Raw genomic sequence first — 15,621 nt, forward strand, 5'->3', positions numbered from 1 at the left:
ATGTATATATATAAAATGTGTGTGTGTAATCAGCCTCTTTAAATATACCTATTGATTTGGACTCCACAGTCGACTGGAACAATAAATTTCATAGAATTTCCGCCCCCCCCCCCCACCTCGGCTGAAGGAATTTCTCTTCATCTCTGGGGAGTCGAGGAGAAACAGCAAGTGGTGAGACCTGGAGCTCCTTACCTATAAGAACTGAATGGGTTGATCAGAAGTTCCAAAGGAGAATAGGCAGGTGAGCGGAAGGATTTGGCAGGGCTACAGGGAAAGAATGTTAATGGATTGCTCTGTTGAGACTAATCATGAATGACTTCCATGTGGAATGATTCTAAGTTGTTTAAAGTTAATTTAGAAAGGCAAAAAATATTTCAAGACAATTATTACAAAAATATAAATTTAAGTATTTGATGATATTTAAATAATAGTCAAATATGTATGTTAATGAAGTTTAAAGCACTAACTACACAACAGGGAAGTTCAAGCTAAGGTATGTGGTCCGGGGTCGTAGAAGTTATGGGAACTTTTTGACTCAAGGAAGTCATTTATTTGCCAATTGAGATAAAGCTGGTCAAGTTGAACCTCCACAGTCCAGTACAGTAACCCTGCAGCTCACACCTCACCCCATAATCTTCACTCTCCCAGGCAGAATTCTCCTCTCCCCCTCAATAGGCCCAATAACCCTGAATCTATCTTCCCTAGGTTTGGACCCATTCACACCCTCAGCTAAGGCAAGTGGTTCCTTTCTGTTTATCTCAACTTCTGATAGCTTTAGACATCTCAGTCAAGTCTCCCATCAACTTTCACAACCTTAATTTATGTATTAATTCCCCGTGGCTTCAATGTTTCCAGACAGCAATATAAAATTGTGCACCTTCTCACGCGCATCTTTCCTACACTCTGGTGACCAGACTTGTATGCAGTACTCAAGCTTATTTTCTAACCATACAACATTAGAGGAGGCTATTCAGCCCATCCATGCTATGCTGGCATTCAGACATGTCATCTCTCTGTATCCCAGTGGTTCTCAACCTTTTTATTTCCACTCGCTGACCACTTTAAGTATTCCCTATGCCACAGATGCTCTGTGAATAGTAAGGTGTTATGTGGGTGGAAAGTAAAGGTTTGAAAACCACTGTTTTAATTGTACCTAATTGACTCTTTATGTGCACAGTTTCATAACTCCAAAGGAAATGGGCCAATGACAGTTTTTCTCAAGCAAAATATTTCAGTAACAATTGGGTCTAGAGCAGTGATTCTCAACCTTCCCTTCCCACCCACATCCCACCTTAAGCAATCCTTTAGTAATCACAGAGCACCGATGGCACAGGGAATACTTAAAGTGGTATGTGAGTGGAAAGAAAAAGGTGGGGAACCACTGCTGTAACCCATTCTTTCCTGGATTCTTCATACATCATCAATGAAGTGAGCACATTAACTTATTAAAATTTCTTTGGCATATGGAAGAAAACTGGAGTATTCGCGAGATACCTATGTGGTCACAGTGAACATCAGAGTAGAGGATCAACCTGATTGTCTGCACTGGTGCTGTTGGCTTGTTACGTCTCTGTTACTTGGGAGGCTTCTTAATTTAGAGATGCAAGATTCAAATAACAGAAGAGTAATTGCTTACTGATGTCTTCCACCATCTCAGGACTCTGGTCACACACTCACATATACACGTTCTTTCTTTGGCTTGGCTTCGCGGACGAAGATTTATGGAGGGGGTAAAAAGTCCACGTCAGCTGCAGGCTCGTTTGTGGCTGACAAGTCCGATGCGGGACAGTGAGAATCGTGTCCTTACACGATTACAAAATAGTTCACATTATCCTGACTATATATATCCCTCCTTTTTTTTTTACAAACTTTATTTAATATTTTGCAAAATACAATATAATAACCCACTACAAAATAACCTATAAAGTACATCTCCCCCCACTAAACTAAAAAAAACTCCCACTCCCTCCTCGGAGCCTTTTTTCATAAAAAAATTAATATAAAATGTTTTATGTTTGGTGCGCCATTTACTTAATTATAGACATATATTCTAAATACAAACTCCACATATCAACAAATAAATTATGTTACTTTTTCTAAATATAAACACAATTGCAATTCATTATGCTTTCTTTCCAAACTCAATTGTACATCATTTTTCCATGTAACAGCAATACATTTTCTTGCTACGGTCAATCCTAATCTTAAAAAAGCTAAATACAGTTTAGTCATTTGCAACTCTATAAAAGGTACATTAATATAAGCCATTAAACACATCAATGGATCCAATTGCAAGTCTATTTTAAACAAATCTCTCAAAAATTTTATAACTTCCTCCAAAAAATATTTAACTTTTTTACATGACCAAACTGAATGTATAAAAATATCTGCTTCCTACACCTAAAACATGAATCTGTTAAACTAAATCCTTATCTCTTCAATTTCTCAGGCATCAAATATAATTGATGCAAAAAGTTATAATTAACCATATTATTACCTAACATTAATTAACTTTGTAACACCATCTACACATTTTTAAACCATCCTTCCCATGTCAAAACAATATCTAAATCATTTTCCCATTTCCCTTTAACTTTATTAATATTTACTTTTTCCATCTTCTCCTGTAACAACCTATACATATCTGAAATAAAACCCTTTTCAGCTTTATCTACAATTAGTAACTCCAATTTCATTTGACCTGGCAAAATTAACTCCTGCCCATAATACTTCTTCAAAAAATTACAAAGTTCATAATAAGCAAAGAATTTGATGAAATACCATATCTCTTCTGAAACCTTTCAAATGAACATTTCCTTGCCTCAAAACAATCCACTATATTAACTTATCCTCTAATCTCCCAATCCTTAAAATAAGGATTATATAACAAAAAGGGAATTAATTTATTTTGATATAATGGTACCTTTATAGATATTATCCCTTAGAACCTATAAGTACATTTTGATTATACCAAACATTCATTATATGTCATAAAACTGGTAACTTAAATGTTTGTAATAATAAAGGATTCCATTTATAAATAAAACCAGTAATATTATTTTCCATCTCCATCTTTGCCCATCTAGGAGGTTGTGTCATATCAAATAATCTTAATAAACTTCAATTGTGCTGTTTCATAATAATTTTGAAAACAGGGTAACTGCAAAGCCCCCAACTCATATCGCCAAGTTAATTTTTGAATAGAAACTCTTGACAATTTACCTTTCCATAAAATAACCTAATTACTTTATTTATTTCCCTTTAAAAAAATTTTTTGGTAATGGACACGGTATTGATTGAAAAAGATATTGTATACGAGGGTATAAATTCATCTTTATACAATTAACCCTTCCAATTAAAGTCAATGGTAAATTCTTCCACTTATTTAAATCAATTTTAATCTTGCTTAATAAAGGTAGATAATTTATATTCTATAAATCCTGATATGCTGTATTTACAACTACTCCTAAATATTTAATTTTACTTGACCATCTAAATTTAGTAATTTGCCTATAATCTATATAATCTTCAGCACAAACTCCGGGAGATCCAAAATGAGTGGTGGACTAGCCTCGCCAAGCGAACCCAGCTCAGCGCGGACATTGGCGACTTCAGGGGTTTCTACGAGCCTCTAAAGGCTGTGTACGGCCCCTCACCCCAAGTCCAAAGCCCGCTGCACAGCTCAGACGGCAAAGTCCTCCTCAGCGACAAGATCTCCATCCTCAACCGATGGTCAGAACACTTCCAATCTCTTTTCAGTGCCAACCGCTCAGTCCAAGATTCCGCCCTGCTCCAGCTCCCTCAACAGCCCCTAAGGCTAGAGCTGGATGAGGTCCTCACCCAGGATGAAACATATAAGGCAATTGAACAACTGAAAAGTGGCAAAGCAGCAGGTATGGATGGAATCCCCCCAGAGGTCTGGAAGGCTGGCGGCAAAACTCTGCATGTCAAATTGCATGAGTTTTTCAAGCTTTGTTGGGACCAAGGAAAACTGCCTCAGGACCTTCGTGATGCCATCATCATCACCCTGTGCAAAAACAAAGGCGAGAAATCAGACTGCTCAAACTACAGGGGAATCACGCTGCTCTCCATTGCAGGCAAAATCTTCGCTAGGATTCTCCTAGTGTCACCGAGAATATTCTCCCAGAATCACAGTGCGGCTTTCGCGCAAACAGGAACTACTGACATGGTCTTTGCCCTCAGACAGCTCCAAGAAAAGTGCAGAGAACAAAACAAAGGACCTCACCAAAGCCTTCGACACCGTGAGCAGGAAAGGGCTTTGGCAAATACTAGAGCGCATCGAATGCCCCCTAAAGTTCCTCAACATGGTTATCCAACTGCACGAAAACCAACAAGGTCAGGTCAGATACAGCAATGAGCTCTCTGAACCCTTCACCATTAACAATGGCGTGAAGCAAGGCTGTGTTCTCGCACCAACCCTCTTTTCAATCTTCTTCAGCATGATGATGAACCAAGCCATGAAAGACCTCAACAATGAAGACGCTGTTTACATCCGGTACTGCACGGATGGCAGTCTCTTCAATCTGAGGCGCCTGCAAGTTCACACCAAGACACAAGAGAAACTTGTCCGTGAACTACTCTATGCAGACGATGCTGCTTTAGTTTCCCATTCAGAGCCAGCTCTCCAGCGCTTGACGTCCTGTTTTGCGGAAACTGCCAAAATGTTTGGCCTGGAAGTCAGCCTGAAGAAAACGGAGGTCCTCCATCAGCCAGCTCCCCACCATGACTACCAGCCCCCCCCCACCCCCACATCTCCATCGGGCACACAAAACTCAAAACGGTCAACCAGTTTACCTATCTCGGCTGCACCACTTCATCAGATGCAAGGATCAACAACGAGATAGACAACAGACTCGCCAAGGCAAATAGCACCTTTGGAAGACTACACAAAAGCGTCTGGAAAAACAACCAACTGAAAAACCTCACAAAGATAAGCGTATACAGAGCCGTTGTCATACCCACACTCCTGTTCGGCTCTGAATCATGGATCCTCTACCGGCATCACCTACGGCTCCTAGAACGCTTCCTCCAGCGTTGTCTCCGCTCCATCCTCAACATTCATTGGAGCGCTTTCATCCCTAACATCGAAGTACTCGAGATGGCAGAGGCCGACAGCATCGAGTCCACGTTGCTGAAGATCCAGCTGCGCTGGGTGGGTCACGTCTCCAGAATGGAGGACCATCGCCTTCCCAAGATCGTGTTATATGGCAAGCTCTCCACTGGCCACCGTGACAGAGGTGGACCACAGAAGAGGTACAAGGACTGCCTAAAGAAATCTCTTGGTGCCTGCCACATTGACCACCGCCAGTAGGCTGTTATCGCCTCAAACCGTGCATCTTGGCGCCTCACAGTTCGGCGGGCAGCAACCTCCTTTGCAGAAGACCACAGAGCCCACCTCACTGACAAAAGACAAAGGAGGAAAAACCCAACACCCAACCCCAACCAACCAATTTTCCCCTGCAACCGCTGCAATCGTGTCTGCCTGTCCCGCATCGGACTTGTCAGCCACAATCGAGCCTGCAGCTGACGTGGACATTTACCCCCTCCATAAATCTTCGTCCGCGAAGCCAAGCCCAAGATATAATCTTCATCATCTATTGGTAAAATCTCACTCTTTTCCCAATTAACTTTATAACCTGATAACTTACCATATTGATTCAATAAATCTTGTAATGACTTCAATGAACTTTTTGGATTTGTCAAATAAATCAAAACATCATTTGCAAACAAGCTAATTTTATATTCACTTCCTCTCACAGTAATTCCTTCAATACTAAAATCTTGCTGAACGGCTTGAGCCAAAAGTTCTATTACCAAGGCAAACAAAGCAGGAGAAAGAGGACAACCCTGTCTTGTGAACGAGATCAATTAAAGGAATCTGAAATCTGACCATTCGTCATTACTCTTGCTGTACATCCAGTATGCAAAGCTTTAACCCAACTTTTAAATAACAGACCAAAATTAAATCTTTCTAATATTTTAAACAAAAATTTCCATTCAACTCGATCAAACGCTTTTTCGGCATCTAAAGATACAACAATTGCTGTTTTGCTACATTAATTAATGAAATTAATTTGACTATATTGTCCACTGAATATCTACCTCTTACAAAACCTACTTGATCAATGTACCAATTTTGGTAAATAATTTGCTAATCTATTAGCTAAATCTTTAGCCACAATTTTATAGTCAACATTCAATAATGATATCGGTCTCTATGAAGCCACTTTCAAAGGATCCCCATCTTTCTTTGGTATATCTGTAATCAATACTCTTGAAAAAGATTCTGGAAATACACCTGTTTCTGTTGCCTGTTTAAATACATCCTTATATAACGGAAGTAACAAATCATTAAATTCTTTATAAAACTCAATTGTAAATCCATCCTCTCCAGGAGACTTCCCATTAGGCATCGAATACAAAGCTTCCCTCAACTCTAAATCAGTAAAAGAAGCATCTAAATCTTTTATATCCAACTCATTCAATGTCAATGAATCCAAAATGGATAGAAAAGAATCAATTTGATCCACCTCTGATGTGTATAAATTTTTATAACATTTCAAAAATTCCCCATTTATGTCCTCCTGTCTATAAGTACTTTTTACCATTTTTCCTAATAGGATTTACTATTCTCGATACTTGCTCAGTTTTAAGTTGCCACATTAAAACTTTATGGGCTCTTTCTCCCAATTCATAATAATGTTGTTTAGATCATATCATTTTTTCATACCTATATGTTTGTAAATTATTATAACATAATTTCAATTTAGATAATTGTAACTTATCATCCTCAATTTTTCTGTAATTATTTTCTCCAAACTTTCAATTTCCTTTTCCAAAGTTAAACTTTCTGACAAATACTGTTTTATAATCCTTGCTGTATAACTAATAATTGTCCCCTCAAATAAGCTATGTTGCCGATTTTTCCAATCCGGTGGCAGATGCCCTATCGAGACCAACTGTCTCTGCAGTCCAAGGTGGAATCAACACAGCACAGTTGGCAGAAGACCAGCAGCAGGATGAGGAGGTACAAGCCTATAAAACTACCATTACAAGTCTCCAGATTGAGGAAATCACTACTGAGGCAAGTGGTCCCACACTGCTTTGCAACATTTCCACAGGACACCCTAGACCTATTCTACCAGTTAGCTGGCGCAGGAAGATCTTCGATGACATACATAATCTTTCACATCCTTCCATTAGATCTTCTGTTAAACTAGTGTCAAATCGTGTGGCACGGTCTAAAGAGAGATGTCAACCTGTGGGCCAAAGCTTACCTTCAGTGCCAAAAAGCTAAAATTCACAAACACACACATGTATCGCCTGAAAGATGAAAAATTTCAGTACATCCGCATGGATGTAGTTGGACCTTTGCTGGTCTGTCAGGGGATGAGATATTTATTTACTGTTGTTGACCGTTTTAGACGTTGGCTGGAAGCAATCCCGATGCAGGCGGCAGACACGGAGACATGTGCACGGACCTTTATTTTTAATTGGGTTGCACAATTTGGTGTACCTAGTCACATTATTTCAGATAGAGGTACGCAGTTTACTTCCCACCTGTGGACACAGATTTCAAATTTCTTTGGAAGTAAATTACACCACACAACCACCTATCATCCTCAATCAAATGGACTTGTGGAACAGTTCCATAGGCATTTAAAGTCGGCACTTAAGGCAAGGCTGCAGGGGCTGAACTGGATGGATGAATTACCGTGGGTGCTAATGGGAATACATACAGCACCAAAGGAAGGATCGCCAGTTTCGACTGCTGAGATGATCTATGGAACTCCACCATCCATTCCAGGTGACATACATTTTGGTAGTGACAGAAATCAGACAGCTGATTTGGATATTTTGTCTTGTGAGAGATAGCAAAAGGGCAAAACAACCCTATCCCACGGTTTTTCATGGGAGCTCCAAACATCAGGTGTCGCTCGACCTACTGACTGCGGAATTCGTGATGGCTAGGAAAGGTCAGAAAGGCTCAGAATTTCAATGCCCATATGGGGGGCCCTTTAGGGTGATCAGGTGAGAAGGTGTAGTATTTACATTGGATGAGGGGGCCAAGAGTGTATGTTCACAATTGAAACTGGCACACACCAACCTTTCAAGACCAATCTCGTCACCATTGAAACATCCCAGAGGACGCCCCAGGCTGAACTACCAGCAGGAGCCTGCATCTGGCAGCCATGATTCTGGGGGGTGGTGGTGTAGCGGGAGCCCTACACGTACAGCAGAATCGCATGCAGCCACAGCAGTTTAGCAAGTGAATTACCGGAGTGCGTCGCCTCCAACGACGTCCCAGTCAGGCACCAGCAATTAGGAAAAGCCCACGCTTTTTATGGCACCCGACAACCGAGGCTGGAAAGTGACGTCACTACCGCATTCCAGAAGCCTCAGCGTGAAAAGCGCAGCTGTGGTTAAGCACAATAAAGGAACTGATTCCTGACTCTACTTTCTCCAGTGTCATTTATTGCCACTTGCGTAAGGTAGTGCCATCAGATAGGCCATGACACATTCCATAAAATAAATTTATTCTGCACTGAATCTTCATTCATCTATAAATAAAAATTTATTTGATCTCTTATATATTTTTTAAAATTCCGGTCTCTTTAATAACATCTCATTAAATCTCCAACGATAGGCAGTCTCAATTACTTCAGCATCTGAACATTTAACTAACAGTAAGGAGTGGTCTGACAATAATCTACTTCTATAATCTGCATAATTAAATCTCCCCTGTAACTGTGCAGAGATCAAGAATAAATCTATTCTAGAAAAAGAATTGTGTCGAGCTGAATAAAAAGAAAAGTATTTTTCAGTTGGATTTAATTTCCTCCATTTTTCCGCCAAATTCAAATCTTTCATTACTTCAAGCAAATCTTTTTGCCATTTTTGTTCTTTTTACAATTTTTGGAGATTTCTCCAACAAAGGATCCAAGCAACAATGAAAATCTCCTGCTACCAGAACATTCTTATTTGACTGACTCAAATTTTAAAATACATCAGAAATAAAGGCTTCATCATCTTCATTTCGTGCATATACATTCATTAATGTTCAACTTTCAGAAAAAAATCTTACAATTAACTACTAAAACTCTCCCCGTATTGGCAGAAATAGAATCCAAACTAATTGAAAACTTTTTATTTACCAATATCACAACCCCTCTGGATTTAGAATTATAAGAAAAACCAATTACATGTCCTACCCAATCCCTTTTCAACTTCAAATGTTCTTTTTCTGTTAAATGAGTTTCTTGCAAAAGAATGCAATATTTACTTGCAACTTCTTAATATAATCTAGAATACATTTCTGCTTTATTGGATGGTTTAATCCTTTGACATTAAAAGTTGCAAAATTTAAAGTATTCATTAAATCTTACTAAATGGCACCCAAACTTACAATTAGCTCCGGCAAAAAAAAAACTAAATAAAAAAACACCCCTCTTAACAAAAAGAATCCCCCTCTTAACAAAAAAAACTGCAATAAACCCCCCTACCCCCAAAAAGAAAAATGTCAAAGCAGTTAACTGGGTGCGGTTAATACCAACAGTGGCAGACGACTTCAGATTAAGATGGGACGTCATCTTCTCCCCAATCGGACTAAAAAAAAATTTCCCCATCAGGTATTAGATGTTTCCGGAAGGTCCTCTTGCAGAACCATCAGTTGCTCAGCTTCCAGCTTTTTTTCACCTTTCCCTTTTCCAGCTTTATTCAAAGTCACCAACGGCTTTAAAGAAAAATCCTGTATCAACTTCGAATCTGGGAAAGAATCAGCAAAAGTTAATGCAGCCTGAGGATTTTTTAAAAATTGAGATTAGTATTTCCCATAGAATATTTTTTTAAATTGCTGGGTATCTAAAAGTAGATCTGTACCCTTTCTTCCATAGAACCACTTTAGCAGGATTAAACTCCTTTCGTCTCATCACAAACGCCTGACTCAAATTTGCACAGAAAAACACCTTACTGTTCTGTACTATCATTGGACCATTTGTAGGTGCCTGTAAAACTGCTGCACGTAAAATCATTCCTTGATCCTGATACCTTAAACACCTCACCAAAACAGCTCAAGGTGGTTCACCCGGTAACAGTTTTTTTCCTTAACGCACGCTGAGCTCTCTCTAACTCCAAATCCTCTGGAAAATTCTCTGGACCGAAAGTTTCAACAATCCAGTCCTTAAAAAACTGTACGATTTATTCCCTCAAAACCCTCTGGTAACCCCACTATTTTTATATTATTCCGTCGACTTTGATTTTCCAAAGCGTCCATCTTCTGCAAAAAATTCTTCTTCTCAATTTGCCATCCTGCCACCGCTTCTTCAACTTGATCCACTCTGTCTTCTACATTCTTAATTTTATTTGCAACCATATCCACTGCTGTCAAACATTTATTGGCATCCACCTTCATTGCAGTAATTTCACCAGATATATCAGTAATATTAAGTCTAATTGTTGATCAACATTTTGGAAACTAGTAGACACATAATCCATCATACTACCATTCTACTTAGTTATTGTTTCTAACGTTACCATCATATCAGAGGCAGGCGAAGGACTTACTGTGCCAGGTGTTGATGTTTCAGTATTAGTGGTTGTGGTCTCTTCACTTGATACCTCACTTGATATTGGTGTTGCAGGCTTTGCTGGTGTTAAAGTTTTCTGCCTCATTGCATATTGAGTCGGCTGGATGTGAATTTTGTTCCTCCTCAGCTGATTGCCTGAGTCTGTCTCGACAATATATGAACTCGGTGTCTCTGCTTCTCTGATGACCTTTGCTGGGGTCCATGTTTTCAACATCGGCTCTTGAATATGCACATGCTGCCCTCTGAAGAGTTCTGGCAATGTCTGTCATAATGCTGGCGTCCTTCTTGCGTGTCAGCCAGTCTCCTTCTTAAGCTCTAGTGGTACTTTCCTTGGTGCGTCGACTACTGGTTTACTGTTTGGATCTATAGTGATGTGATATTCAAAGTCTCCAAAGCATCCAAATGAAAATCAAAACATTCCAGGTACATGCTCATGAGCTCAGCCTTATTTGTGTCTGGAGGTCAGTTCTCCAATGGAGTGTCTCTGTTGATCCTTTTGGATATCTTCTTCATCTAGACCTCATAATTTACAGAGATCAATTTCAACTCCTGGCAGCTATCCAGACCTAAAATTGCTGATCCATCTGTGTCTTCCTCAGAACGTACAGATGTTCTTTCCTTTATGGCAGCCATTGATCTTAGCTCTCACTAGATGCTTGATCATGGGTCGACCATAAGCCGTTAAGGTGACATTTGCTGTTTCCAATGCACTGTTTTTTGGAGACCCTTTTATTATGTTCTCTGGGAACATCTGGCAGTAGAATCTGAGTAGAAGAATGTTGCTTTATGATCCAGTATCCAGCTTCACCTTTAGGTTAAATATCATAGGCTTGTTCTGTATTTGGATCCTTGTGAGCAACTCGCTTCCTTCTTTCATCTCACCCAACATCTCATGAAGGTGTATGGATTCTATGTCCAGTATCTGGGTGTTGGAGCCCTCATTGTTGTTTCCTTTTATGTGGTAGATCTTTTTCTTGTCTTTTTCTTCACTGGTCTTACTGTTTTCTTCATATCAGACTTGCACATCTTCACCCAGTATGTTGCTTTGCCACAGGCTCTACATTCAGAAATGTATGTGGGGTATTTGTTTTGGTCATTGAAGGGATGTTGTCTGCCACACTTCCTGGAGATCTTGGGGGTTTGAACTTTTCTGATTGTGTTCTTTATAGCATTAACTCTTCCTTCTCTTTGCTGTGTGTGGGTCTGCATAGATAGGGATTTAATTTGCATCCTTGTGGCTTCAAAGACTCTGGCTGTGTCAATAGCTTCGGCCAGCTTCAAGCTATCCTTCCCTTTAAGAGACTTTTGCACTTTGGGATGGACTCTCCCAAATATTAGTTGATCAACTAATCTTTCCTTTACATCCTTAAAACTGCATTTTGCAGCAACAATTTTTAGTCTAGTGAGGAAGTTATCAACAGTTTCATCAGTCTCTTGCATTAAGCCTTGAAATTCATAGCGTTTAATTCTATTATTAAACTTGGGTTGAAGGTGAGAAGCAAACTTTGCAAAGATCTGCATTGGATCATTTTTCTCCACCTCTGTAAGCTCCCGGCTATTAAATAAGTCAAGGCCTCGCTCCCCTGTCCAGAAAAGTATATAACTGACTTTCTCCTCTGCTATTGCATTTTTAAAATAGCTTTTGAATGCCAAATTGCATTTCTTCTGAAACTTTTTAAATGATTCAACAATGTTTCAGCCTCCCCGTCCATCACTGGGTGAACTGCTGTTGCTCCAGCCATTTTTTTTTCAGTACTGTTTTTTCTCTTCTTCCCCTTTGTATTTCAGTGACTTACAATCAATTGTACGGCTTTATTCTTGTTCTCTTATACCACTGCCACCTTCTTATGTCTCTGTGTTACTTGGGAGGCTTCTTAAATAACTTAAAGATGCAAGATTCAAATAACAGAAGAGACTTTGCTTACTGATGTCTTCCACCATCTCAAGAAACAGTTCACACACTCACATATACATACACCCCACAGTGGGACACTACAGTTACTACAATGAGAAGGGTGTATTCTTACATGGTTACAAAATAGTTCACAAAACATGTCCACTGTATTGCACTGGGTTCTAACATCACATCATCTTCTATGGGTTGTCTACTGAAGGAATATGCACCTCACGCATTTTCAACTTTCTTACTGACCAGTACTGCTGTCTTTAAAGAGAGCACTGTTGAAGTGCACTTTGTTCCTGCACACCATTCAATGTGCTCCCATTTATTGTACATTCATTAGGAAACGGCAGCACTGCCGCTGGTGCAGACCTAGAGAGGAGATACAGTGCTCCTCCGTGGGGCCTCCACTGCCCAGTCCGAATGCCATCAGCTCCATAGAGGCTTTAAATGGCCTATTAAAGGAGCCATCAGTGGTTTAATTTAAAATCCCGAGGCCGCAGGGTCTGTGCCCAAGATGGGGGTGCCTGTTTTTGGCAGCATCGTGAGGGGTTGCATACTCCAGGGAGGCAGAGAACTGGCACAGGGCATCAGAAAACAGGGAGACCACTCCTGTCTGAGGAGAAACAGAGGAAATGACCTATGGGACAGTGACCATGGCGACAGGCCAGTGTGGGGCTCTGCAGCTGAGGAATGCACAGACTGTGGGCTGTTGGTGACTCGAGAAGAGACTGGTCAAGGAACTCGCACCAGGCAGTTGACTGCTGAAGACTGACTCGAGACTGTCTGAAGGAGAACCAGATATTAGAACTGGGATGCAAGAGGGTGCCGAAAGGTTCCCAGTTGGTCAGAGGTTGGGATCGGGAGGTCAGGCTGCCGATAGTTTGGACTGGACTCTGTGCGGTTGTGGAAGCGCTGGAGGAAAATCCACGGACATTCGGTGACTCTGTGGGGTCTCCCTTTAGCTTCTCTTTCTCTGACTGTAAGAGACACTTTAGGCAATTTCTGCCGGACTGCTTTACAGCAGATAAAAAGCTATTTTGTGCAATATGACACTGTTTTTAATACATGACAATAAATTGAATCTTGATCTTCATTTTGTATGATTTATTGAGCAGCGCCAGTCATGACGGTGCTCCACGATCTCTCTTCCACAGCCACACAAAAGGACATGACGTGCTCTTGGATCACTCTGTCTCTGAGCTGGCAGATGGTACGTGTGCAGTTTTTATCCAAGTCTGTAGGGTGTGGTGGTACAAAATGTAACATGTTTGTGTTCATTAAAACAGGCTGCTATATCCTGGATGTGGTTAATAAATGCTCACCTGGGTTACGTGGAGAGAATTCTGTCAGACTAATTTCTTGCTCCTTGCAGATAGTGATAGTGTTCCGAATGAGTCTGGAGCTGAAAGCCTCTCACCACAGGGTATGGCCTTCTTTGCGGCTGCAGCATTGGTTGTCAGATGCTGCAGTGACCTCCCAGGCATGTCGATGGCAGGTGGTTGACAAGTTCAGCCAAGTGGAAAGCTAACACAAGTTGATTTGCTGCCCTTCATCATGAGTGAGATGGGTCGTGCGCTGATGACACAGTCTTTTGTAGCTAAAGTGGCCCTTGTTTGTAATTCACCTGCTTCCACTTGGACCGTGATTTGTGCTTTATGTTCCATCGCCGAAGAAACTTCTATCCAAATGCAAAGATGGTTGGATCTGAACCATAAAGACTTTGATGTAATGGTTCAAATAATAGCTAAAGCTTTTTATGCTCAGAGTCCTGGTCTTAATTAAGAATGTCTAATGTGAAAGATTAAAGTCAAGATCATGAAAAGTTCACCTTTCCTGTATTACATCAATCAGAACTGAAAGCAGTACTCAAGCTATGTTCAAATTGTTTTTATTTCCTTAGAACATTAGAGACTGCCATTCAGCCCATCCAGGTAATGTTAGTATTCAGATCATTCCCCTTAAGTGCAGTGGTTCTCAACCATTTTTTCCCACTTACATACTACATTAAGTTCTTCTTCTTCTTCTTTGGCTTGGCTTCGCGGACGAAGATTTATGGAGGGGGTAAATGTCCACATCAGCTGCAGGCTCGTTTGTGGCTGACAAGTCCGATGCGGGACAGGCAGACACGGTTGCAGCGGTTGCAGGGGAAAATTGGTTGGTTGGGATTGGGTGTTGGGTTTTTCCTCCTTTGCCTTTTGTCAGCAATCCCTTACTAACCACAGAACACCTACATGAGTGAGAAAAAAAGGTTGAGAACCACTTCCTTAATGTCTCTCCACCTTTATTTCTCTATATCCTATTCTCTCTCATATTCCCCTTGATCCTCCTTGCATGGTCACTGAAGTGGCCTAGTAACAATTCTCTGGAATAGGGAAGGAAACTACTTACTGTATTAATTTCTTTCACATTCTAGAGCAGTTTGAAACCTTGTCATCCAAAGCTCCTATTTTATTTCACTTCATCTTAATGTGAATTGTTTGTCTCACCCTTTCCATGCAAATTCTACTCCATGCTTGTCAAGCAGTCATCCTCTACAGGGGTCCAGCTTTATGACCCTAATATAGCCTCTAGGGCAGAGAATAAAAATATCCAAAGTAGGCAGGATGAGGCAATCTGACGCAGTTCTGAAAGTTTTGTAGTAGTAATGGATTGGAGACGGTGTTTTTCTTATCAGCAGGCCAATGGAGTGACTGCAGAAACAATCATTTTACATTTGGTTTGTCACCCAACATTAGCTTGAAGCTAAAAACACAACACTGAAGAAACTCAGCAGGTAAACAGTATACTTTATATAGCAAACCTTGATGAAGGGCTCAAGCCCGAAGCGTTGGTTATGGATCTTTACCTTTGCTGCATAAAGTACACTGTTTACCTGCTGAGTTTCTCCAGTGTTGTGTTTTTAGCTTCAAACTTGGTGTCTGCAGACTTTCATGTTTTACTTTTGACATGAAACTGGAGGAACTCACTGGCCCTTTCACACAGTCAAAAAATCCCAAGTGTTAAGGCAGAGATTCTCTGCCCTTACTTCAGGAGACTTACCTCCAGGAATATACCCTGGCCGACTCCAAGGCATCGACTGAAGGGTCAGCGCCAAGCGCTGTGCTCCACTGC

General features: G+C 40.5%; 1 protein-coding gene across 2 annotated transcripts in view; it reads right to left on the reverse strand.

The window, feature by feature from the left end:
- Positions 1-15,621, reverse strand: part of galnt11 (UDP-N-acetyl-alpha-D-galactosamine:polypeptide N-acetylgalactosaminyltransferase 11 (GalNAc-T11)) — a 388,126-nt gene that overhangs the window by 16,576 nt on the left and 355,929 nt on the right. The window contains exon 13 of one of the 2 annotated variants that reach the window (XM_069914847.1): positions 8,590-9,786. The exons of the other annotated variant lie outside the window; for it this stretch is intronic. Coding sequence (XP_069770948.1) covers positions 9,775-9,786 — 12 coding nt within the window. The 3' untranslated portion in view covers positions 8,590-9,774. Of the gene's footprint in view, positions 1-8,589; positions 9,787-15,621 lie in introns of those variants that run through there. 2 annotated transcript variants of the gene reach the window in all.

This window comes from Narcine bancroftii, chromosome 1 (genome assembly GCF_036971445.1).
Source record: "Narcine bancroftii isolate sNarBan1 chromosome 1, sNarBan1.hap1, whole genome shotgun sequence".
Lineage (NCBI taxonomy): Eukaryota > Metazoa > Chordata > Chondrichthyes > Torpediniformes > Narcinidae > Narcine > Narcine bancroftii.